A 26229-nucleotide genomic window follows, 5' to 3' on the forward strand; every position below is an offset into this window, starting at 1 on the left:
TTGAAGAATTAACTTTTCAAGTATCAATACATTTTACTAAATGTTTTCAAGCAAAAAAAAAAAAAAAAGTTCCATTGCTGGTCTATGTTGTGCTTTTTATATACATAATGTACTTCTGAATTCTCAGACACATGTATAATGGCAAGCACCTGTATTAGGTTTCCTTGAGCTGCTGCTTTTATAAGATCACTCCACCCATCCTGAGACCAGATATGCAAAATCACACAGCCTCCAGGAATAATGCCATTGTATTTAAATGAAGAATTATCTGGCATATCTCCTACAAGAGAAAGAAAAATGTAAGAGCAATATCATATATATTTTTTAATTCTAAGTATAAAAAGTAAAATGCACCATCAAATGTATTCTGTGTGTACCCGCATTCAAAGACTTTTCCTTCACAGAAACCCAGCCATTCCATAAGCGCTATGCACAGTTAAATGGATCACTAAAACCGCACTAGCTTTTACTAAAAGTATTTTGGGAATGATATGTGAAACAGTGAAGTGGAGCGCTGAACTCAACCCACGTAGCCAACCTCTTATACTACCTCCTTCCTGGGTAGTTTTTTATCAAAAGAAATTTAAGTTAGAGTGCAGGTGGCGCTAGAAATTAATCAAGCAGTGGGTTAATAAACTTTTATCTAAGCCTATTTCGTTCAGCCTCAGTCGATAGGCGTATCTCAATAAAGTGTAAGTCTGGCTATTCACAGTGTGGCAAACTAAGTTACAAGAGAGAAATAAATTTCTAAAACCAATTTCTAAAAAATTATAACAAGTTTATTCAGCAATCCTCTTAATTTGATAACATAAAAACTCATCAAACACATTCATACATGTGGCCCATACTATCCAGTCAATACACCTTCCAAACACACAGTATCACAAAAACATAATTTATGTAAGAACTTACCTGATAAATTCATTTCTTTCATATTAGCAAGAGTCCATGAGCTAGTGACGTATGGGATATACATTCCTACCAGGAGAGGCAAAGTTTCCCAAACCTCAAAATGCCTATAAATACACCCCTCACCACACCCACAAATAAGTTTAACGAATAGCCAAGAAGTGGGGTGATAAGAAAAAAAGTGTGAAAGCATATAAATAAGGAATTGGAATAATTGTGCTTTATACAAAAAAATCATAACCACCACAAAAAGGGTGGGCCTCATGGACTCTTGCTAATATGAAAGAAATGAATTTATCAGGTAAGTTCTTACATAAATTCTGTTTTCTTTCATGTAATTAGCAAGAGTCCATGAGCTAGTGACGTATGGGATAATGACTACCCAAGATGTGGATCTTTCCACGCAAGAGTCACTAGAGAGGGAGGGATAAAATAAAGACAGCCAATTCCTGCTGAAAATAATCCACACCCAAAATAAAGTTTAATGAAAACATAAGCAGAAGATTCAAATTGAAACCGCTGCCTGAAGTACTTTTCTACCGAAATCTGCTTCAGAAGAAGAAAACACATCAAAATGGTAGAATTTAGTAAAAGTATGCAAAGAGGACCAAGTTGCTGCTTTGCAAATTTGATCAACCGAAGCCTCATTCCTAAACGCCCAGGAAGTAGAAACTGACCTAGTAGAATGAGCTGTAATCCTTTGAGGCGGAGTTTTACCCGACTCGACATAGGCATGATGAATTAAAGATTTCAACCAAGATGTCAAAGAAATGGCAGAAGCTTTCTGGAACCGGAAAAGATGACAAATAGACTAGAAGTCTTTCGGAAAGACTTAGTAGCTTCAACATAATATTTCAAAGCTCTAACAACATCCAAAGAATGCAACGATTTCTCCTTAGAATTCTTAGGATTAGGACATAATGAAGGAACCACAATTTCTCTACTAATGTTGTTGGAATTCACAACCTTAGGTAAAAATTCAAAAGAAGTTCGCGACACCGCCTTATCCTGGTGAAAAATCAGAAAAGGAGATTCACAAGAAAGAGCAGATAATTCAGAGACTCTTCTGGCAGAAGAGATGGCCAAAAGGAACAAAACTTTCCAAGAAAGTAATTTAATGTCCAATGAATGCATGGGTTCAAAAGGAGGAGCTTGAAGAGCCCCCAGAACCAAATTCAAACTCCAAGGAGGAGAAATTGACTTAATGACAGGTTTTATACGAACCAAAGCTTGTACAAAACAATGAATATCAGGAAGATTAGCAATCTTTCTGTGAAAAAGAACAGAAAGAGCAGAGATTTGTCCTTTCAAGGAACTTGCGGACAAACCTTTATCTAAACCATCCTGAAGAAACTGTAAAATTCTCGGAATTCTAAAAGAATGCCAGGAAAAATGAGAAAGACACCAAAGAAATATAAGTCTTCCAGACTCTATAATATATCTCTCTAGATATAGATTTACGAGCCTGTAACATAGTATTAATCACAGAGTCAGAGAAACCTCTTTGACCAAGAATCAAGCGTTCAATCTCCATACCTTTAAATTTAAGGATTTGAGATCCTGATGGAAAAAAGGACCTTGCGACAGAAGGTCTGGTCTTAACGGAAGAGTCCACGGTTGGCAAGAGGCCATCCGGACAAGATCCGCATACCAAAACCTGTGAGGCCATGCTGGAGCTACCAGCAGAACAAACAAGCATTCCTTCAGAATCTTGGAGATTACTTTTGGAAGAAGAACTAGAGGCGGAAAGATATAGGCAGGATGATACTTCCAAGGAAGTGATAATGCATCCACTGCCTCCGCCTGAGGATCCCGGGATCTGGACAGATACCTGGGAAGTTTCTTGTTTAGATGAGAAGCCATCAGATCTATTTCTGGAAGTTCCCACATTTGAACAATCTGAAGAAATACCTCTGGGTGAAGAGACCATTCGCCCGGATGCAACGTTTGGCGACTGAGATAATCCGCTTCCCAATTGTCTATACCTGGGATATGAACCGCAGAGATTAGACAGGAGCTGGATTCCGCCCAAACCAGAATTCGAGATAATTCTTTCATAGCCAAAGGACTGTGAGTCCCCCCCTGATGATTGATGTATGCCACAGTTGTGACATTGTCTGTCTGAAAACAAATGAATGATTCTCTCTTCAGAAGAGGCCAAGACTGAAGAGCTCTGAAAATTGCACGGAGTTCCAAAATATTGATTGGTAATCTCACTTCATGAGATTCCCAAACCCCTTGTGCCGTCAGAGACCCCCACACAGCTCCCCAACCTGTAAGACTTGCATCTGTTGAAATTACAGTCCAGGTCGGAAGAACAAAAGAAGCCCCCTGAACTAAACGATGGTGATCTGTCCACCACGTCAGAGAGTGTCGTACAATCGGTTTTAAAGATATTAATTGAGATATCTTTGTGTAATCCCTGCACCATTGGTTCAGCATACAGAGCTGAAGAGGTCGCATGTGAAAACGAGCAAAGGGGATCGCGTCCGATGCAGCAGTCATAAGACCTAGAATTTCCATGCATAAGGCTACCGAAGGGAATGATTGTGACTGAAGGTTTCGACAAGCTGAAATCAATTTTAAACGTCTCTTGTCTGTCAAAGACAGAGTCATGGACACTGAATCTATCTGGAAACCCAAAAAGGTTACCCTTGACTGAGGAATCAATTAACTTTTTAGTGAATTGATCCTCCAACCATGATCTTGAAGAAACAACACAAGTCGATTCGTATGAGATTCTGCTAAATGTGAAGACTGAGCAAGTACCAAGATATCGTCCAAATAAGGAAATACCACAATACCCTGTTCTCTGATTACAGACAGAAGGGCACCGAGAACCTTTGTAAAAATTCTTGGAGCTGTAGCTAGGCCAAACGGCAGAGCCACAAACTGGTAATGCTTGTCCAGGAAAGAGAATCTCAGAAACTGATAGTGAGCTGGATGAATATGCAGATATGCATCCTGTAAATCTATTGTAGACATATAATGCCCTTGCTGAACAAAAGGCAGGATAGTCCTTACAGTTACCATTTTGAATGTTGGTATCCTTACATAACGATTCAATATTTTTAGATCCAGAACTGGTCTGAAGGAATTCTCCTTCTTTGGTACAATGAAGAGATTCGAATAAAACCCCAGCCCCTGTTCCAGAACTGGAACTGGCATAATTACCCCAGCCAACTCTAGATCTGAAACACATTTCAGAAATGCTTGAGCTTTCACTGGGTTTACTGGGACACGGGAAAGAAAAAATCTCTTTGCAGGAGGTCTTATCTTGAAACCAATTCTGTACCCTTCTGAAACAATGTTCTGAATCCAAAGATTGTGAACAGAATTGATCCAAATTTCTTTGAAAAAACGTAATCTGCCCCCTACCAGCTGGGCTGGAATGAGGGCCGCACCTTCATGTGGACTTAGAAGCTGGCTTTGCTTTTCTAGAAGGCTTGGATTTATTCCAGACTGGAGATGGTTTCCAAACTGAAACTGCTCCTGAGGATGAAGGATCAGGCTTTTGTTCTTTGTTGAAACAAAAGGAACGAAAACGATTATTAGCCCTGTTTTTACCCTTAGATTTTTTATCCTGTGGTAAAAAAGTTCCTTTCCCACCAGTAACAGTTGAGATAATAGAATCCAACTGAGAACCAAATAATTTATTACCCTGGAAAGAAAGGGAAAGTAGAGTCGATTTAGAAGACATATTAGCATTCCAAGTTTTAAGCCATAAAGCTCTTCTAGCTAAAATAGCTAGAGACATAAACCTGACATCAACTCTGATAATATCAAAAATGGCATCACAGATAAAATTATTAGCATGTTGAAGAAGAATAATAATATTATGAGAATCATGATCTGTTACTTGTTGCGCTAAAGTTTCCAACCAAAAAGTTGAAGCTGCAGCTACATCAGCCAATGATATAGCAGGTCTAAGAAGATTACCTGAACACAGATAAGCATTTCTTAGAAAGGATTCAATTTTCCTATCTAAAGGATCCTTAAAGGAAGTACCATCTGCCGTAGGAATAGTAGTACGTTTAGCAAGGGTAGAAATAGCCCCATCAACTTTAGGGATTTTGTCCCAAAACTCTAATCTGTCGGACGGTACAGGATATAATTGCTTAAAACGTTTAGAAGGAGTAAATGAATTACCCAAATTATTCCATTCTCTGGAAATTACTTCAGAAATAGCACCAGGAACAGGAAAAACTTCTGGAATAACCACAGGAGATTTAAAGACCTTGTCTAAACGTTTAGATTTAGTATCAAGAGGACCAGAATCCTCAATTTCTAATGCAATTAGGACTTCTTTAAGTAAAGAACGGATAAATTCCATTTTAAATAAATATGACGATTTATCAGCATCAACCTCTGAGACAGAATCCTCTGTATCAGAAGAATCATTAGAATCAGAATGATGATGTTCATTTAAAAATTCATCTGTATAAAGAGAAGTTTTAAAAGACTTTTTATGTTTACCAGAAGGAGGAATAACAGACATAGCCTTCTTAATGGATTCAGAAACAAAATCTCTTATGTTATCAGGAACACTCTGAACATTAGATGTTGATGGAACTGCAACAGGTAATGGTACTTTACTAAAGGAAATATTTTCTGCATTAACAAGTTTGTCATGACATTTAATACAAACAACAGCTGGAGGAACAACTACCAAAAGTTTACAGCAGATACACTTAGCTTTGGTAGTTCCAGCACCAGGCAGCGATTTTCCAGTAGTATCTTCTGACTCAGTTGCAACGTGTGACATCTTGCAATATGTAATAGAAAAAACAACATATAAAGCAAAATTGATCAAATTCCTTAAATGACAGTTTCAGGAATGGGAAAAAAATGCCAGTGAACAAGCTTCTAGCAACCAGAAGCAAAAAAATAACGAGACTTAAATAAAGTGGAGACAAAATTGACGCCCACATTATTTGGCGCCTAAATGCTATTAGCGCCAAAAATGACGCCACATCCGGAACGCCGACATTTTTGGCGCAAAAAACGTCAAAAATGACGCAACTTCCGGCGACACGTATGACGCCGGAAACAGAAAAAAAAATTTCGCGCCAAGAATGACGCAATAAAATGAAGCATTTTCAGCCCCCGCGAGCCTAACAGCCCACAGGGAAGTCAAATTTTAAGGTAAGATAAAAATTATATATTCAAATGCATTATCCCAAATATGAAACTGACTGTCTGAAATAAGGAAATGTTTAACATCCTGAGTCAAGGCAAATAAATGTTTGAATACATATATTTAGAACTTTATAAAAAAGTGCCCAACCATAGCTTTAGAGTGTCACAGAAAATAAGACTTACTTACCCCAGGACACTCATCTACATGTTGTAGAAAGCCAAACCAGTACTGAAACGAAAATCAGCAGAGGTAATGGTATATATATATATATATATAAAAGAGTATATCGTCGATCTGAAAAGGGAGGTAAGAGATGAATCTCTACGACCGATAACAGAGAACCTATGAAATAGACCCCGTAGAAGGAGATCATTGAATTCAAACAGGCAATACTCTCCTCACATCCCTCTGACATTCACTGCACGCTGAGAGGAAAACCGGGCTCCAACCTGCTGCGGAGCGCATATCAACGTAGAATCTAGCACAAACTTACTTCACCACCTCCATAGGAGGCAAAGTTTGTAAAACTGATTTGTGGGTGTGGTGAGGGGTGTATTTATAGGCATTTTGAGGTTTGGGAAACTTTGCCCCTCCTGGTAGGAATGTATATCCCATACGTCACTAGCTCATGGACTCTTGCTAATTACATGAAAGAAAGGTTAATATCCTCAATTAAAACAATAATAAAAAAACATATATAAAATCGGTCTGAGTGCACAAAAATAAGTTAAGAGTGCTATGGCAATTAAAGTGTTACACAATCAGGCTTAGATAATATATGCCTTTTTCACAGTCTCTGGTATTATAATGGTAATGCTTCCTCGATAGAGAGTTTTAGTTTAGTTAATAGACTTCTGTAGCAATCAGGATCAAGTGACAGCTATCTCAAGTTGATTAGGACAAAGCCTAGTTATTCAGGCGGCTCTTATGATTTGCTATTGTAACCAAGTAGAAGTGATTCCAGTTAAACTTAGTGTATTTTCGGGTCTCACCAATCTTGTCACTCTTAGAGCAACAGTCTATAAATGTTTAGAAATAAGTCTGTCCGGACTTGACCACAACGGACTTCCGTGGTTCTGTACTAATGTAACTGTGCAGGGGGATCTGGAAAAAAACACACACCTTAGGGGTGAAACGCGTAGAAAGGTATTTACTGATTCTGGAGAAGAGACACAACGCTTACTAACTCTGCGTACATTGTACTTAAAGAGCAGAGGACACGCTATATGCTGTGAGCTGGGATACGGCGGTAACTGAGGTAAGGCTTGCGCAAGTGAAGACAGTTACAAATTAGGACCCGGAGGTCCGAGACACACATCAGAACAGCATACCTATACAGGAGTGGATATACCGAGACGAAGAGAAGCAGGTGAGAGTGTTTGTGTTGTTACCAGATCCCCCTGCACAGTTACATCAGTACCGGACCACGGAAGTCCGTTGTGGTCAAGTCCGGACAGACTTATTTCTAAACATTTATAGACTGTTGCTCTAACAGTGACAAGATTAGTGAGACCCGAAAATACACTAAGTTTAACTGGAATCACTTCTACTTGGTTACAATAGCAAATCATAAGAGCCGCCTGAATAACTAGGCTTTGTCCTAATCAACTTGAGATAGCTGTCACTTGATCCTGATTGCTACAGAAGTCTATTGACTAAACTAAAACTCTCTATCGAGGAAGCATTACCATTATAATACCAGAGACTGTGAAAAAGGCATATATTATCTAAGCCTGATTGTGTAACACTTTAATTGCCATAGCACTCTTAACTTATTTTTGTGCACTCAGACCGATTTTATATATGTTTTTTTATTATTGTTGTAATTGAGGATATTAACCTTTTGTGATACTGTGTGTTTGGAAGGTGTATTGACTGGATAGTATGGGCCACATGTATGAATGTGTTTGATGAGTTTTTATGTTATCAAATTAAGAGGATTGCTGAATAAACTTGTTATAATTTTTTAGAAATTGGTTTTAGAAATGTATTTCTCTCTTGAAACTTAGTTTGTCACACGGTGAATAGCCAGACTTACACTTTATTGAGATACGCCTATCGACTGAGGCTGAACGAAATAGGCTTAGATAAAAGTTTATTAACCCACTGCTTGATTAATTTCTAGCACCACCTAGACTCTAATTTAAAAGTATTTTGGCTCATGTATAAACAAAAAGGCTTCTAGTGGTGTGTATATACACATTTTGCCTATAAAGCCCCTTTAATATATTTGTAGGTCATTTAATGTAAACACTTTGAAATGGAAATATAAAAAAACCCTCTGCAATATACTTTCATTATTTATTTTCAGTTCCTGTTGAAAAAGGAAGTGCAGAACACTGTTATATTCCACACAACCATTGGCTGCACACTCTAGTAACCTATTTATAACTGTCCCTATTTGGCCAGAGAAGGTAACCTAAGTTACAACATGGCAGCTCCCATTGTTTTATATACACTAAAACTTTACACTTATTTTGTCAATATTTAAACAGCTAATGAAACTTAAAAATACAGCTACATGTTACTCTCAGACTAACCTTTTTGTTGAATGCGTCATTCTATCTAGCATTTATTTAGTGTTTAATGTTCATTTGATATACAGTGAATATAGCTCAATGACAATACTGCAAAGTTGGGTTTTCTTTTCTATGTAGTTCTATTCCTTGGTAAGTGAGTGCCAATTTCACATTGTATTCTTTGACTGGAAATTTAACCTCTTCAATGAAGAAAAATCTTCTTGTTCAATTAAAGGGACATTAAACCAAAAATACTAGATATAATGAAATATTCAAGGCAAAGATTAGCCTGGGAATAATATTCTCAAGTGCATTAAGCCCACACACATTCCAATGTTGTTCACATACAAGAATATGTTCTATTTACTCATAAATACACACACACACACACACACAAATATACAAATACATATATATATATATATATATATATATATATATACACACACACACATATACATACATGCATACTGTATATTCATAGAACATATTCCCCTATGTGCAGAACATTGGAATGTGTAATATTTACACATAATATAACACTTTATTAGTGCATAAATTTGTTTTTACATGTTTTAATATAAAGGGCTCCAATATATATATATATTTATTTGTTGCACAGGAACAAGATTAAAATCCTCCATGTCTCAAAAGAAAATCAATAAAATTAGTTGCACAGGAAATTAGGACATCTTGCTGCAGGTGGTGTCACAAGTAGAAGCTGCATTGGAGAGCGGAAGAAGCCTTTTCTGCACACACGCCACAATCAGAGTTGCTTGAGGTATGCAAACGCACATTTGCACAAGCCAGCTTCATTTTGGAAGAAGGTGCTGTGGACTGATGAAACAAAGATTGAGTTATTTGGTCATAACAAGGGGCGTTATGCATGGAGGCAAAAGAACACAGCGTTCCAAGACAAACACTTGCTACCCACAGTAAAATTTGGTGGATGTTCCATCATGCTGTGGGGCTGTGTGGCCAGTGCTGGTACTGGGAATCTTGTTAAAGTTGAGGGTCACATGGATTCTACTCAATCTCAGCAGATACTTGAGAATAATGTTGAGGAATCAGTCACAAAGTTGAAGTTACGCTGGGGATGGATATTTCAACAAGACAATGACCCAAAACACTGCTCAAAATCTCCTCTGGCTTTTATGCAGAGGAACAAGTACAATGTTCTGGAATGACCATCCCAGTCCCCAGACCTGAATATCATTGAAAATCTGTGGGGTGATTTGAAGCGGGCTTTCCATGCTCGGCAACCATCAAACCTAACTGAACTAGAGATGTTTTGCAAAGAGGAATGGGCCAAAATACCTTCATCCAGAATCCAGACACTCATTACAGGCTATAGGAAGCGTCTAGAGCAGGGTTATCAAACTCATTGTATCCGGGGGTCACTGGCCAAGTGTTTTTCTCCCCTCTGGGCCACTTGAACAGAGTGAGTGCTCTGGAACTGGATATACTAGAAACTGGAAGTGACATTCACTCATGTAGTAGTGCATGGTAGGAGCTGTAACCTACAATACATATACACAGTGTATATTTATCTTGTGAGTGTCAAGTGAAGTGACCATTCTGGAACTGAATATTAAGTGAGATTTATCTAAGCAGTGAATAATGAGAGTCTACACTGAACAGTGCATGCTTTTCTTTATATTTATCTATCAGTGCCTACATAGAACTTGATACACCGCTTATAACCCTAAAAAAATTAATGGGGCCAAATTAATAATTTACCTAATAAAAAAGGGAGGGCCAGATTAAACTATTTTGAGGGCCACATATGGCCCCAGGGCCTGTACTTTGAGACCACTGGTCTAGAGGCTGTTATTTCTGCTAATGGAGGCTCTACTAAATATTAATGCAAAATTTCTGTTGGGGTGCCCAAATTTATGCACCTAATTTTGTTTTGATGCATAGTGCACATTTTCTGTTAATCCAATAAACCTCATTTCACTACTGAAATATTACTGTGTCCTTCAGTTATTTGATAGATCAAAATGAAATTGCTGATCCAAACACCCAATTATTTATAGATGAAAATCATGGAAATTGTCAGGGGTGCCTAAACTTTTGCAAACAACTGTATCTATATATATCATTTCAGAACTTTTTCCACCTTTAATGTGACCTATAAACTGTACAACTCAATTGAAAAACAAACTGAAGTCTTTTAGGTAAAGGGAAATAAAAATAAAAAACTAAAATAATATGGTTGCATAAGTGTGAACACCCTTTTATAACTGGGGATGTAGCTGTGTTCAGAATAAAGCAATCACATTCAAAATCATGTTAAATAGTAACAGTAATAGAGTCAGTACACACCTGTCATTTAAAGTGCCTCTGATTAACCCCAAATAAAGTTCAGCTGTTCTAGTAGGTCTTTCCTGACATTTTGTTAGTCACATCCTACAGCAAAATCCATGGTCCGCAGAGAGCTTCCAAAGCATCAGAGGGATCTCATTGTTAAAATGAATCAGTCAGGAGAAGGGTACAAAAGAATTTCCAAGGCATTAGATATACCATGGAACACAGTGAAGACTGTCATCATAAAGTGAAGAAAATATGGCGCAACAGTGACATTACCAAGAACTGGATGTCCCTCCAAAATTGATGAAAAGACGAGAAGAAAACTGGTCTGGGAGGCTGCCAAGAGACCTACAGCAACATTAAAGGAGCTGCAGGAATATCTGGCAAGTACTGGCTGTGTGGTACATGTGACAACAATTGCCAGAATTCTTCATATGTCTGGGCTATGGGGTAGAGTGGCAAGACGAAAGCCTTTTCTTACAAAATAAAAACATCCAAGCCCGATTAAATTTTGCAAAAATACTTCCGAAGTCTCCCAAAAGCATATCGTAAAAGGTGTTCTGGTCTGATGAAACCAAAGTTGAACTTTTTGGCCATAATTCCAAAAGATATGTTTGGCGCAAAAACAACACTGCATATCACCAAAAGAACACCATACCCACAGCGAAGCATGGTTGTGTCAGCATCATGCTTTGGGTCTGTTTTTCTTCAGCTGGAACTGGGGCCTTAGTCAAGGTAGAGGGAATAATGAACAGTTCCAAATACCAGACAATATTGGCACCAAACCTTCAGGCTTCTGCTAGAAAGCTGAACATGAAGAGGAACTTCATCTTTTAGCATGACAACGACCCAAAGCATACATCCAAATCAACAAAGGAATGGCTTCACAAGAAGAAGATTAAAGTTTTGGGATGGCCCAGCCAGAGCCCAGACCTGAATCCAATTCAAAATCTGTGGGGTGATCTGAAGAGGGCTGTGCACAGGAGATGCCCTCACATTCTGACAGATTTAGAGTGTATTTGCAAAGAAGAGTGGGCAAATCTTGCCAAGTCAAAATGTGCCATGCTGAAAAACTCATACCCAAAAAGACTGAGTGCTGTAATAAAATCAAAACGTGCTTCAACAAAGTATTAGTTTAAGGGTGTGCACACTTATGCAATTATTATTTATTATTATTATTATTATTTTAGTTTTTTAGTTTTATTTCACTTTACCTAAAAGATTTCAGTTTGTTTTTCAATTGAGTTGTACAGTACAGTTTATAGGTCACATTAAAGGTGGAAAAAGTTCTGAAATAATTTATCTTTGTCTAATTTTTTTGCATCACAGAAACCTGAGATTTTAACAGGGGTGTGTAGACTTTTTATATCCACTGTATATACATACATACACATATTTATATACACACATACATACATACATACACACATTATATATATATATATATATATATATATATACACACACACACACATATATATATATATATATATATATATATATATATATATATATATATATATATATATATATATATATATATATATATATATATATATATATATATATATACACACACACACCATCCATATTTAGACATGTATATGTAGGTAAAAAAACACTTTGGGCTAGATTACGAGTGGTGTGTTAACACTGCTATTTTTCACACATACATTTAAAGGGACATTAAACTCTAAATATATACTAAATAGAATGATGCATTCACAGAAAAGATTAGTCTGAGAATAAAATGTAGATGTATTTTTTAAAGTTTTATTACCTTTTTAAATATTGACAAAATAAGTGTAAAGTTTTAGTGTCTATAAAACAATGGGAGCTGCCATGTTGTAACTTAGGTTACCTTCTCTGCTGTGGTCAATTAGGGACAGTTATAAATAGGTCACTAGAGTGTGCAGCCAATGGCTGTGTGGAATATAACAGTGTTCTGCACTTCCATTTCTAACAGGAACTGAAAAGCTCACAATTTCAGACTGGAATTACAGGTAAAGGGGACAAAATAAATAATGAAAGTATATTGCAAATTTTTTTTTTACATATATGATTTATAATTTTATATTACCATCTCAAAGTGTTTAGTGTCCCTTTAAAGTAATTTTATTTATCAGGTTCAAGTTCATTTAACATCAAGATGTTACATACATACATTGTTTGCACACTTTATCTGTCTCTAATTACAGATTAGATAACCATACGTGGTGGCTGTTTGCTGAGCTGTGCGCTGGCATCAAGAGCCCATTTCATGTTCAAATAAACCTAGGTTTCAAACTGGGTTTCAACACAGCAGTGTCCACAATTTTCAAAGGATAATTACAGAAAATGGACATCATAAATGAGAAGTATATTGCAATGTTTTACTACACATAATGAAGCATTTTATATTACAGTCTCAAATTTTTTAATGTCCATTTAAAGAGACAGTCAAGACTAAAATTGTTATTGTTCAAAAAGATAGATAACGCCTTTACTACCCATTTCCCAGCTTTGCACAACCAACATTGTTATATTAAAAGGGATAGTAAAGTCCAAATTAAACTTTCATGATTTAGATAGGGCATGTAATTTCAAACAACTTTCTAATTAAATTTTATCATCAAATTTGCTTTGTTCTCTTGTTATTATTAGTTGAAATGCAATCTAAACCTAGGTAGGCTCATATACTAATTTCTAAACTCTTGAAGACTGCCTCTTATCTAAATACATTTGACAGTTTTTCACAGCTGTAGGGCGTTAGTTCATGCGTTTCATATAGATAACATTGTTATCATGTGCTCATGCACGTGAAGTTATTTAAGAGTCAGCAGTAATTGCCTGTAATGCAAGTCGGTCAAATGATATGAGATAAGGAGGCAGTCAGCAGAAGCTCAGATACAAGGTAATTACAGAGGTAAAATGTAAATTTCTATAAACAGTGTTGGTTATGGAAACCTGGGGAATGGCAAATAAAGGGAATTTTCAATATTTTTAAACAATACAATTGTTGGTGTTTACTATCCCTTTAATATACTTTATAACATTTAAACCTCTAAATTTCTGCCTGTTAAGCTACTACAGACAGCCACTTATCCCATGCTTTTTTATTTGCTTTTCACAACAGGAGACTGCTAGTTCATGTGGGCCATATTGATAACATTGTGTTCACGCCTGTGGAGTTATTTAAGAGTCAGCACAACACAGCACTAATTGGCTAAAATGCAAGTCAATAGATAATAAATAAATAGTCATGTGATCAGGTAGCTGTCAGAAGATGCTTAGATACAAGGCAATCACAGAGGTAAAAAGTATATTAATATAACTGTGTTGGTTATGCAAAACTGGTAAATGGGTAATAAAGGGATTATCTATCTTTTTAAACAATACAAATTATATTGTAGACTGTCCCTTTAATTAGTATTACTACCCTCTGATCTAGACATTACATGACTGATATGCAAATAGCTCATTAGACAACAGGATAAGAGTAATATATGTTAATTTTGCGGCTGTTTCTAAGTAGAATACAGCTGGTGGTTGACGAATACATTTATATTCTACTCCTGATTGGCTCACTGGCCTTAACCATCTCAAAAGAAGCAATGTGTGGTTTAATTTTTAAACTAGAATGTTTCTTTAACAGGGGAATTAAAAAAGGAAAGTCTTCTCCAGAATTTCTATTGTTTAAAAAGATAGATAATTCCTTTATTACCCATTCCCCAGTTTTGCATAACCAACACAGTTATAATAATACACTTTTTACCTCTGTAATTACCTTGTATCTAAGCCTCTGCAGACTGCCCCCTTATTTCAGTTCATTTGATAGACTTGCATTTTAGCCAATCAGTGCTGACTCTTAAATAACTCAACAGGAGTGAGCCCAATATATATATATATATTATGACACACATGAACTAGCAGTGTCTAACTGTCAAAATGCATTGAGATAAGAGGCACTTCAAAAGGCTTAGAAATTAGCATATGAGCTTACCTAGGTTTAGCTTTTCACAAAGAATACCAAGAGAACAAAGCAAATTTGATGATTAAAGCAAATTAGAAAGAAAGTGGTTTAAAATGGCATACCCTATCTGAATCATGAAAGTTTAATTTTGACTAGTCTGTCCCTTTAAGTAATTTCTGATGTATGTATTGTATTTTTATCAGTAGTTAATCACTGCATTGCAAAATATCTGCATATCTTACAATAGTTTTAAAAACATCTTAGCTGGAAAAATTGACATGGTTTAGCTGTATCAGACACACTATCTGATGTTCTTTGCTGTGGTCAAGAAGAGAAAGATGTTGCAGGGTCTGAGCTCTAAGGAAAATAGACTTTCAGAGTAGATTTTTCTACAAATAAAAGACCTTTATGGTAAATATATCTGGATTGTAATGGTTTTTCACATTTCTAAATCACACAATTTCTAAAGGATTTTTTTAGTGGATTAACTTTGTAGTTTAAAAAAAATAAAAATCAATAAATAAAATAAAATAAAAAAATCAATACAATGCCCCCATTTTAAATCTTATAAATTGTGAACATATATACAAGTTATAAAAATAACACTTGTTTTATGGGTGAAAAAAACAGAGTAAATCTGCCAGCTACTAAACCATTCTACACAAAAAGGTCAGATCCAATTAAAGATTGCTCCCCAGAATTAGCCTCTTAAAAGGAACAGTAAAGGCCAAAATAAAAATTCACGATTTCGATGTAATTTTGAACAACTTTTCAATTTACTTTTATTATTAAATTTGCTTTGTTCTCTTGGTATTCTTAGTTGAAAGCTAAAACTAGGTAAGCTCATATGCTAATTTCTAAGCCCTTGAAGGCCACCTCTTATCTGAATGCATTTGACAGTTTTTCACAGCTAGAGGGCGTTAGTTCATATGTGCCATATAGATAACATTGTGCGCATGTCCGTAGAGTTATTTAAGAGTCAGGACTGATTGGCTAAAATGTAAGTCTTCAAATGAAATAGAAATGGATACAGCACCCACCACTCACTAGTGCACGGAGAGAGCTGACCAAGCCCAGACGATTCAAGCAAAAGAAGGTAGTCTCCAGCAGTGAGCAAAGTGACTTTTTATTTTTAAACACAGGTCAAATACAGCAACGTTTCGGGCTAACAATAAGCCCTTTCTCAAGCCTTGAGAAAGGGCTTATTGTTAGCCCGAAACGTTGCTGTATTTGACCTGTGTTTAAAAATAAAAAGTCACTTTGCTCACTGCTGGAGACTACCTTCTTTTGCTTAAAATGTAAGTCTGTCAAAAGAACTGAAACAAGTGGGAAGTCTGCGGAAGTTTAGATACAAGGTAATCACAGAGGTAAAAAACATAATTTATGTAAGAACTTACCTGATAAATTAATTTCTTTCATATTAGCAAGAGTCCATGAGCTAGTGACGTATGGGATATATATTCCTACCAGGAGGGGCAAAGTTTCCCAAACCTCAAAATGCCTATAAATACACCCCTCACCACACCCACAAATCAGTTTAACGAATAGCCAAGAAGTGGGGTGATAAGAAAAAAAGTGCGAAAGCATAAAAAATAAGGAATTGGAATAGTTGTGCTTTATACAAAAAAAATCATAATCACCACAAAAAAGGGTGGGTCTCATGGACTCTTGCTAATATGAAAGAAATTAATTTATCAGGTAAGTTCTTACATAAATTATGTTTTCTTTCATGCAATTAGCAAGAGTCCATGAGCTAGTGACGTATGGGATAATGAATACCCAAGATGTGGATCTTCCACGCAAGAGTCACTAGAGAGGGAGGGATAAAATAAAGACAGCCAATTCCGCTGAAAAATAATCCACACCCCAAACAAAGTTTAAATCTTATAATGAAAAAAACTGAAATTATAAGCAGAAGAATCAAACTGAAACAGCTGCCTGAAGTACTTTTCTACCAAAAACTGCTTCAGAAGAAGAAAAAACATCAAAATGGTAGAATTTAGTAAAAGTATGCAAAGAAGACCAAGTTGCTGCTTTGCAAATCTGATCAACCGAAGCTTCATTCCTAAACGCCCAGGAAGTAGAAACTGACCTAGTAGAATGAGCTGTAATCCTTTGAGGCGGAGTTTTACCCGACTCGACATAAGCATGATGAATTAAAGATTTCAACCAAGACGCCAAAGAAATGGCAGAAGCCTTCTGACCTTTCCTAGAACCAGAAAAGATAACAAATAGACTAGAAGTCTTTCGGAAATTCTTAGTAGCTTCAACATAATATTTCAAAGCTCTTACTACATCCAAAGAATGTAATGATCTTTCCTTAGAATTCTTAGGATTAGGACACAATGAAGGAACCACAATCTCTCTACTAATGTTGTTAGAATTCACAACCTTAGGTAAAAATTTAAATGAAGTCCGCAACACTGCCTTATCCTGATGAAAAATCAGAAAAGGAGATTCACAAGAAAGAGCAGATAACTCAGAAACTCTTCTAGCAGAAGAGATGGCCAAAAGAAACAAAACTTTCCAAGAAAGTAATTTAATATCTAGAGAATGCATAGGTTCAAAAGGAGGAGCTTGTAGAGCTCCCAAAACCAAATTCAAACTCCAAGGAGGAGAAATTGACTTAATGACAGGTTTGATACGAACCAAAGCCTGTACAAAACAATGAATATCAGGAAGATTAGCAATCTTTCTGTGAAACAGCACAGAAAGAGCAGAAATTTGTCCTTTCAAGGAACTGGCAGACAAACCTTTATCCAGACCATCCTGAAGAAACTGTAAACATCTAGGAATTCTAAAAGAATGTCAGGAAAATTGATGAGAAGAACACCAAGAAATGTAAGTCTTCCAGACTCGATAATATATCTTCCTAGACACAGATTTACGAGCCTGTAACATAGTATTAATTACGGAGTCAGAGAAACCTCTATGACTAAGAATCAAGCGTTCAATCTCCATACCTTCAAATTTAATGATTTGAGATCCTGATGGAAAAATGGGCCTTGAGATAGGTCTGGTCTTAACGGAATCCGCATACCAAAACCTGTGAGGCCATGCTGGAGCCACCAGCAGTACAAACGAACGCTCCTTTAGAATCTTGGAAATCACTCTTGGAAGAAGAACTAGAGGCGGAAAGATATAGGCAGGATGATACTTCCAAGGAAGCGATAATGCATCCACTGCCTCCGCCTGAGGATCCCTGGATCTGGACAGATACCTGGGAAGTTTCTTGTTTAGATGAGAAGCCATCAGATCTATTTCTGGAAGACCCCAGATTTGAACAATCTGAAGAAATACCTCTGGGTGCAGAGACCATTCGCCCGGATGCAACGTCTGGCGACTGAGATAATCCGCTTCCCAATTGTCTATACCTGGGATGTGAACCGCAGAAATTAGACAGGAGTTGGATTCCGCCCATACAAGTATTCGAGATACTTCTTTCATAGCCAGAGGACTGTGAGTCCCCCCTTGATGATTGATATATGCCACGGTTGTGACATTGTCCGTCTGAAAACAAATGAACGATTCTCTCTTCAGAAGAGGCCACGACTGAAGAGCTCTGAAAATCGCACGGAGTTCCAAAATGTTGATTGGTAATCTCGCCTCCTGAGATTCCCAAACCTCCTGCGCTGTCAGAGACCCCCATACCGCTCCCCAACCTGTCAGACTCGCGTCTGTTGAGATCACAGTCCAGGTTGGAAGAACAAAAGAAGCCCCTTGAATTAATCGATGGTGATCTGTCCACCACATCAGAGAGTGTCGTACAATCAGATTTAAAGATATTAACTGTGATATCTTTGTATAATACCTGCACCACTGGTTCAGCATACAGAGCTGAAGAGGTCGCATGTGAAAACGAGCAAAGAGGATCGCGAGCAAAGAGGATCGCGTCCGATGCAGCAGTCATAAGACCTAGAATTTCCATGCATAAGGCTACCGAAGGGAATGATTGAAACCGAAGGTTTCGACAGGCTGAAATCAATTTCAGACGTCTCTTGTCCGTCAGAGACAAAGTCATGGACACTGAATCTATTTGGAAACCTAAAAAGGTTACCCTTGTCTGAGGAATCAATGAACTCTTTGGTAAATTGATCCTCCAACCATGTTCTTGAAGAAACGACACAAGTCGATTCGTATGAGATTCTGCTAAATGTGAAGACTGAGCAAGTAACAAGATATCGTCCAGATAAGGAAATACCACAATACCCTGTTCTCTGATTACAGATAGAAGGGCACCGAGAACTTTTGAAAAAATCCTTGCAGCCGTTACTAGGCCGAACGGCAGAGCCACAAATTGGTAATGCATGTCTAGAAAAGAGAATCTCAGAAACTGATAGTGATCTGGATGAATCGGAATATGCAGATATGCATCCTGCAAATCTATTGTGGACATATAATGCCCTTGCTGAACAAAAGGCAGAATAGTCCTTATAGTTACCATTTTGAATGTTGGTATCCTTACATAACGATTCAATATTTTTAAATCCAGAACTGGTCTGAAGGAATTCTCCTTCTTTGGTACAATGAATAGATTTGAGTAAAACCCCAGACCCTGTTCCAGAACTGGAACTGGCACAATTACTCCAGCCAACTCTAGATCTGAAACACATTTCAGAAATGCCTGAGCCTTCACTGGATTTATTGGAATGCGAGAAAGAAAAAATCTTCTTGCAGGTGGCCTTACCTTGAAACCTATTCTGTACCCTTGTGAAACAATGTTCTGAATCCAAAGACTGTGAATCGATTTGATCCAAATTTCTTTGAAAAGTCGTAATCTGCCCCCTACCAGCTGCGCTGGAATGAGGGCCGCACCTTCATGTGGACTTGGGAGCTGGCTTTGGCTTTCTAAAAGGCTTGGATTTATTCCAGACTGGAGACGGTTTCCAAACAGAAACCGTTCCTTTAGGGGAAGGATCAGGCTTCTGTTCCTTATTCTGACGAAAGGAACGAAAACGATTAGCAGCCCTATATTTACCTTTAGATTTTTTATCCTGAGGTAAAAAAGTTCCTTTCCCCCCAGTAACAGTTGAAATAATAGAATCCAACTGAGAACCAAACAATTTATTACCTTGGAAAGAAAGGGAAAGCAAAGTTGACTTAGAAGACATATCAGCATTCCAAGTTTTAAGCCATAAAGCTCTTCTAGCTAGAATAGCTAAAGACATATACCTGACATCAACTCTGATGATATCAAAGATGGCATCACAAATAAAGTTATTAGCATGTTGAAGAAGTTTAACAATGCTATGAGAATTATGTTCTGACACTTGTTGTGCCAAAGCCTCCAACAAAAAAGTGGAAGCTGCAGCAACATCAGCCAAAGAAATAGCAGGCCTAAGAAGATTACCTGAACATAAATAAGCTTTCCTTAGAAAGGAATCAATCTTCCTTTCTAAAGGATCCTTAAAGGAAGTACTATCTGCCGTAGGAATAGTAGTACACTTAGCAAGAGTAGAGATAGCTCCATCAACTTTAGGGATTTTGTCCCAAAACTCTAATCTGTCAGATGGCACAGGATACAATTTCTTAAATCTTTTAGAAGGAGTAAAAGAATTACCCAGATTATTCCATTCCCTAGAAATTACTTCAGAAATAGCATCAGGGACAGGAAAAACTTCCGGAATAACTACAGGAGGTTTAAAAACTGAATTTAAAAGCTTATTAGATTTAGTATCAAGAGGACTAGAATCCTCAATTTCTAAAGCGATTAAAACTTCTTTAAGTAAAGAATGAATAAATTCCATTTTAAATAAATATGAAGATTTATCAGTGTCAATATCTGAGACAGAATCCTCTGAACCAGAAAATCCTCATCAGAAACAGACAAATCAGAATGATGATGTTCATTTAAAAATTCATCTGAGAAATGAGAAGTTTTAAAAGACTTTTTACGCTTACTGGAAGGAGGAATAACAGACATAGCCTTCCTAATAGATTTAGAAACAAAATCTCTTATATTAACAGGAACATCCTGAGTATTAGATGTTGATGGAACAGCAACAGGTAATGGAATATTACTAATGGAAATTGAATCTGCATTAGCAAGTTTATCATGACATTCATCACAAACTACAGCCGGAGGAACAGATACCACAAGTTTACAACAAATGCACTTAACTTTGGTAGAACCAGCATCAGGCAGCGTTTTTCCAGAAGTAGCTTCTGATCCAGGGTCAATCTGAGACATCTTGCAATATGTAAGAGAAAAAACAACAAAGCAAAATCTATCAAATTCCTTAAATGACAGTTTCAGGAATGGGAAAAAATGCCAATGAACAAGCCTCTAGTAACCAGAAGCAAAAGAAAATTGAGACTTAAATAATGAGAAAAAAAGGTGGAGACAAAAATGACGCCCACATTTTTTAGCGCCAAAAAAGACGCCCACATTTTTTAGCGCCAAAAAAGACGCCCACATTATTGGCGCCTAAATGCTTTTGGCGCCGAGAATGACGCCACATCCGGTGACGCCGACATTTTTGGCGCAAAACGTCAAAAGAATGATGCAATCACGAACAACTTCCGGCGACAAGTATGACGCCGGAAATGACAAAGAAATTTTTTGCGCCAAAAAAGTCTGCGCCAAGAATGACGCAATAAAATGAAGCATTTTCAGCCCCCGCGAGCCTAACAGCCCACAGAGAAAAAAGTCAATTTAAAGGTAAGAAAAAAATTGATAATTCATATGCATTATCCCAAATAATGAAACTGTCTGCCTTGATTCAGGATGATCAATATTCCTTATTTCAGACAAATAAATGTTTAAACACATATATTTAGAACTTTTACATAAAAGTGCCTAACCATAGCTTAGAGTGTCACAAAAAATAAGATTTACTTACCCCAGGACACTCATCTACATGTAGTAGAAAGCCAAACCAGTACTGAAACGAGAATCAGAAGAGGTAATGGTATATAAGAGTATATCGTCGATCTGAAAAGGGAGGTAAGAGATGAATCTCTACGACTGATAACAGAGAACCTATGAAATAGACCCCGTAGAAGGAGACCATTGAATTCAAATAGGCAATACTCTCTTCACATCCCTCTGACATTCACTGCACACTGAGAGGAAAACTGGGCTCCAGCCTGCTGCGAAGCGCATATCAACGTAGAATCTAGAACAAACTTACTTCACCACCTCCATGGGAGGCAAAGTTTGTAAAAACTGATTTGTGGGTGTGGTGAGGGGTGTATTTATAGGCATTTTGAGGTTTGGGAAACTTTGCCCCTCCTGGTAGGAATGTATATCCCATACGTCACTAGCTCATGGACTCTTGCTAATTACATGAAAGAAAGTATATTAATATATATCCGTGTTGGTAATGCTAAACTGGGGAATGGGTAATAATAGGGTTTATCTATATTTTTAAACAATAACATTTTTGGTGTGTACTGACCCTTTAAACAATAGACTAGCACTAGTCAATTAATATTAGTGAAAAGAAAGCAGCCACAAATCAGAAATTAGCTCCCGCCTCCCAGATCCTGAATCTACCTCGGTATGCTTTTAACCTCTACCTGAACCCCTCCATAAATAATCACTGAAGCCTTTCCACCAGGCACCTGTAAAGTTTCCCACTGACCCATCACACACACCCAGTGCAACATCCCCTCTGTTTCCCACTGACCCATCACACACCCAGTGCAACATCCCCTCTGTTTCCCACTGACCCATCACACACACCCAGTGCAACATCCCTTCTGTTTCCCACTGACCCATCACACCCCCCCCCAGTGCAACATCCCCTCTGTTTCCCACTGACCCATCACACACCCAGTGCAACATCCCCTCTGTTTCCCACTGACCCATCACACACCCAGTGCAACATCCCCTCTGTTTCCCACTGACCCATCACACACACCCAGTGCAACATCCCCTCTGTTTCCCACTGACCCATCACACCCCCCCCCAGTGCAACATCCCCTCTGTTTCCCACTGACCCATCACACACACCCAGTGCAACATCCCCTCTGTGGACCACTGACCCATCACACACACCCAGTGCAACATCCCCTCTGTGGACCACTGACCCATCACACACACCCAGTGCAACATCCCCTCTGTTTCCCACTGACCCATCACACACACCCAGTGCAACATCCCCTCTGTTTCCCACTGACCCATCACACACACCCAGTGCAACATCCCCTCTGTTTCCCACTGACCCATCACACACACCCAGTGCAACATCCCCACTGTGGACCACTGACCCATCACACACATCCAGTGCAACATCCCATCTGTTTCCCACTGACCCATCACACACACCCAGTGCAGCATCCCCTCTGTTTCCCACTGACCCATCACACACACCCAGTGCAGCATCCCCTCTGTTTCCCACTGACCCATCACACACACCCAGTGCAGCATCCCCTCTGTGGACCACTGACCCATCACACACATCCAGTGCAACATCCCATCTGTTTCCCACTGACCCATCACACACACCCAGTGCAACATCCCCTCTGTGGACCACTGACCCATCACACACACCCAGTGCAACATCCCCTCTGTGGACCACTGACCCATCACACACACCCAGTGTAACATCCCATCTGTTTCCCACTGACCCATCACACACACCCAGTGCAACATCCCCTCTGTGGACCACTGACCCATCACACACACCCAGTGCAACATCCCCTCTGTGGACCACTGACCCATCACACACACCCAGTGCAACATCCCCTCTGTGGACCACTGACCCATCACACACACCCAGTGCAACATCCCCTCTGTGGACCACTGACCCATCACACACACCCAGTGCAACATCCCCTCTGTGGACCACTGACCCATCACACACACCCAGTGCAACATCCCCTCTATTTCCCACTGACCCATCACACACACCCAGTGCAACATCCCCTCTGTTTCCCACTGATCCATCACACACACCCAGTGCAAAATCCCCTCTGTGGACCACTGACCCATCATACACACCCAGTGCAACATCCCATCTGTGGACCACTGGCCAGCAGCTCCTTGGTTCACCAACTTTATGTCACAAGAACAGTCACCATATTTTAAAAACTGTAAACCTTTTTAGACATTAAATGTAGGACGTCTGAAACAATGAAATAAATATAAGTGGAGTCTAAGTGACTGCAGTAAAAAGTCATATAGGACTTGCTGCTTTTTGAGTGAAGCACTCCTGCCAGCGATTGCAGCTTTCCTGTATTCTATAACACAGATAACAGTAAACAAACCTCGCACAAGGGCAACATTAAAAAATAAATAAATATAAAATAAATACCCACCTGGCAACAAAAGCCTAAAGTCAGTTCTCATAAAGTTTTACCTTCATCAATGTAGGAGAGCCTCTGCCAGTGCCTGGGGATCCCCGCAATCAGCTCAAGTTTGTCTTTGAGCTCAGCTACCCGCATATGATGGCTACAGCCAGGCACTACAAATCTCTCCCCGGTCTCATGCAATCGTACTTTGATGCTGAATCGGTTCCCATACGGGGTGGCGGTTTGCTGAGCTGTCCGCTGGCATCGAGAGGCCATTTCATGTCCCAGTAAACGTAGCAGTGTTATGGAAGAAGTCGCTCTCAATGGAAGCGCTCAAGAGTTTGCAGTATCCTAGTAGGCTAATTGCTAGGTTACAAGACGCCATGTTCGCGCGTGTGCAATAGCCGGGGTTATGCAGAGAATGGTTTCCAGTCTACCGTGATTTCCCCCTGCGCTGCTCAATTCAGGTTACAATTTTCCTTACTTTAGCGTGCACGCAACAGGTTTTAGAAAAATAACACATACTGTAAAGCTGTAAACATACTACTTATGCTTAAACAGGTTTTACACAAATAAGCATACTATAAACTTATTACTTATACTTAAACTTATTTTTGTGCGAGTACATATATGTATATGTATGTATATATATATATATATATATATATATATATATACTGTATATATATTTATATATGTATGTGTGTATATATATATATCTATATATGTATATATATATATATATATAGGCTTACCAGAAGTCCCACTTTTACTGGGATTGTCCCGGTTTGGAGGCGCTGTCCCAGTGTCCCACCCAGTTGTTCATTCTGTCCCAGTAGGGTTGCCACCTCCAGGTTTCAAATCATGTGTCCGGGTTTCAGACCACCTGAAACCCAGACACATTATTCAAAATGACTGGACTGTGGCTCTCCAGCATAGTTGGATGCTGGTACTTTGTTACATACAGCCCTGCTTAGCTTAACGTTCGTGTCCTTCAAAGTTTACATTTAGTAGTACAGACTGAGTGAGCAGCGTAGGGTTTTTTTTAATTTTGTAGTACTACTTGGTTTATTTTTCTAAGAATTTAACACCCCCCCCCCCCCCGACCCTTGGTGTCATTGCCGGTAATACACCTTTAGGGGAATCATATGGGTATGACTAGGAAATACAGACAGGCCGGATTTTTGGCCTGGATCTTGCTTTACTTCATGCAGAATAGCATTTTGGCTATAATCTTCCTGCATTATGGTATAGCGTAGCCTCTTAAACAGCTTTACCAGGTACAGTACGTGTTTCTTTTTTACTTTCATTCAGTGTTGTATTTATGCCTTATCAGTATTTGGCTCTGTTCCTTAATTAGACACATAAAACACATATTACACTGCAGATATTAAATTGTGAAATTGATAATTATGAAAGTGATAATTATGCTTGATGTTTGGCAATATTTAGAATCTGAGATTTAGATTAATGATTTATTTGCAATGACAACGTAATGGTGCCTTTTTCACTAGGGGGTGGTGTTATGGTCTATTTAAACTGTGTGATTCACTTGTTTGACTGAGGAAGGGTAGAGTATCCACAAAACATTACACACATAAAAGCTACTACTTTAAAAGGACCGGTAATTGCCACTCCCCCTTGACCACGCTCCTGACCACACCCCCACTGGCACCGCACCAGGTGGTCCCAGTTTCACCTCTAAAAATTATGGTAAGCCTATATATATATATATATATGTATGTATGTATATATGTGTGTATATATATATTTATTATATATCTATATGTATATGCATGGATGTTCTGTATCACGTTCGTTCATTTTAAGGAATAAAGTTTGGATATTTTTATATTAACCTTGCCTGGAGCTCCTTTTCTTATCTATTTCCTTCATATGGTGACTAGTGATGTCCCGAACTGTTCGCCCGCAAACGGTTCACAGCGAACATAGCTTGTTCGAGTTCGCGTTTGTGGGCGAACACATGGCGATGTTCGATCCGCCCCTATGTGTCATCATTGAGGAAACTTTGACCCTTTATGTCACAGCCACCTGACACATTAGAGCCAATCAACATCAGACACTCCCAGCTACTCGGAATCCGCCATTTTAGACTCATAACGACCTTGCTTTCTTAATGAGAGGACGTGTTGTGTTTT

At 38.3% G+C, this 26229-nt stretch overlaps 1 protein-coding gene across 1 annotated transcript in view; it reads right to left on the bottom strand.

Annotated features, from left to right (window-relative positions):
• The window catches only part of ANKRD60 (ankyrin repeat domain 60), a 50277-nt gene extending 25931 nt beyond the window's left edge, over positions 1 to 24346 (bottom strand). Inside the window, exons 1-2 of the mRNA XM_053716000.1 lie at positions 24139 to 24346; positions 150 to 280 (exon numbers count right to left, since the gene is read on the bottom strand). Of these exons, the coding sequence (XP_053571975.1) occupies positions 150 to 280; positions 24139 to 24346 (339 nt within the window). The remainder of the gene's footprint in view (positions 1 to 149; positions 281 to 24138) is intronic.
• Positions 24347 to 26229: the final 1883 nt, after the last annotated feature.

This window comes from Bombina bombina, chromosome 1, assembly GCF_027579735.1.
Source record: "Bombina bombina isolate aBomBom1 chromosome 1, aBomBom1.pri, whole genome shotgun sequence".
NCBI lineage: Eukaryota > Metazoa > Chordata > Amphibia > Anura > Bombinatoridae > Bombina > Bombina bombina.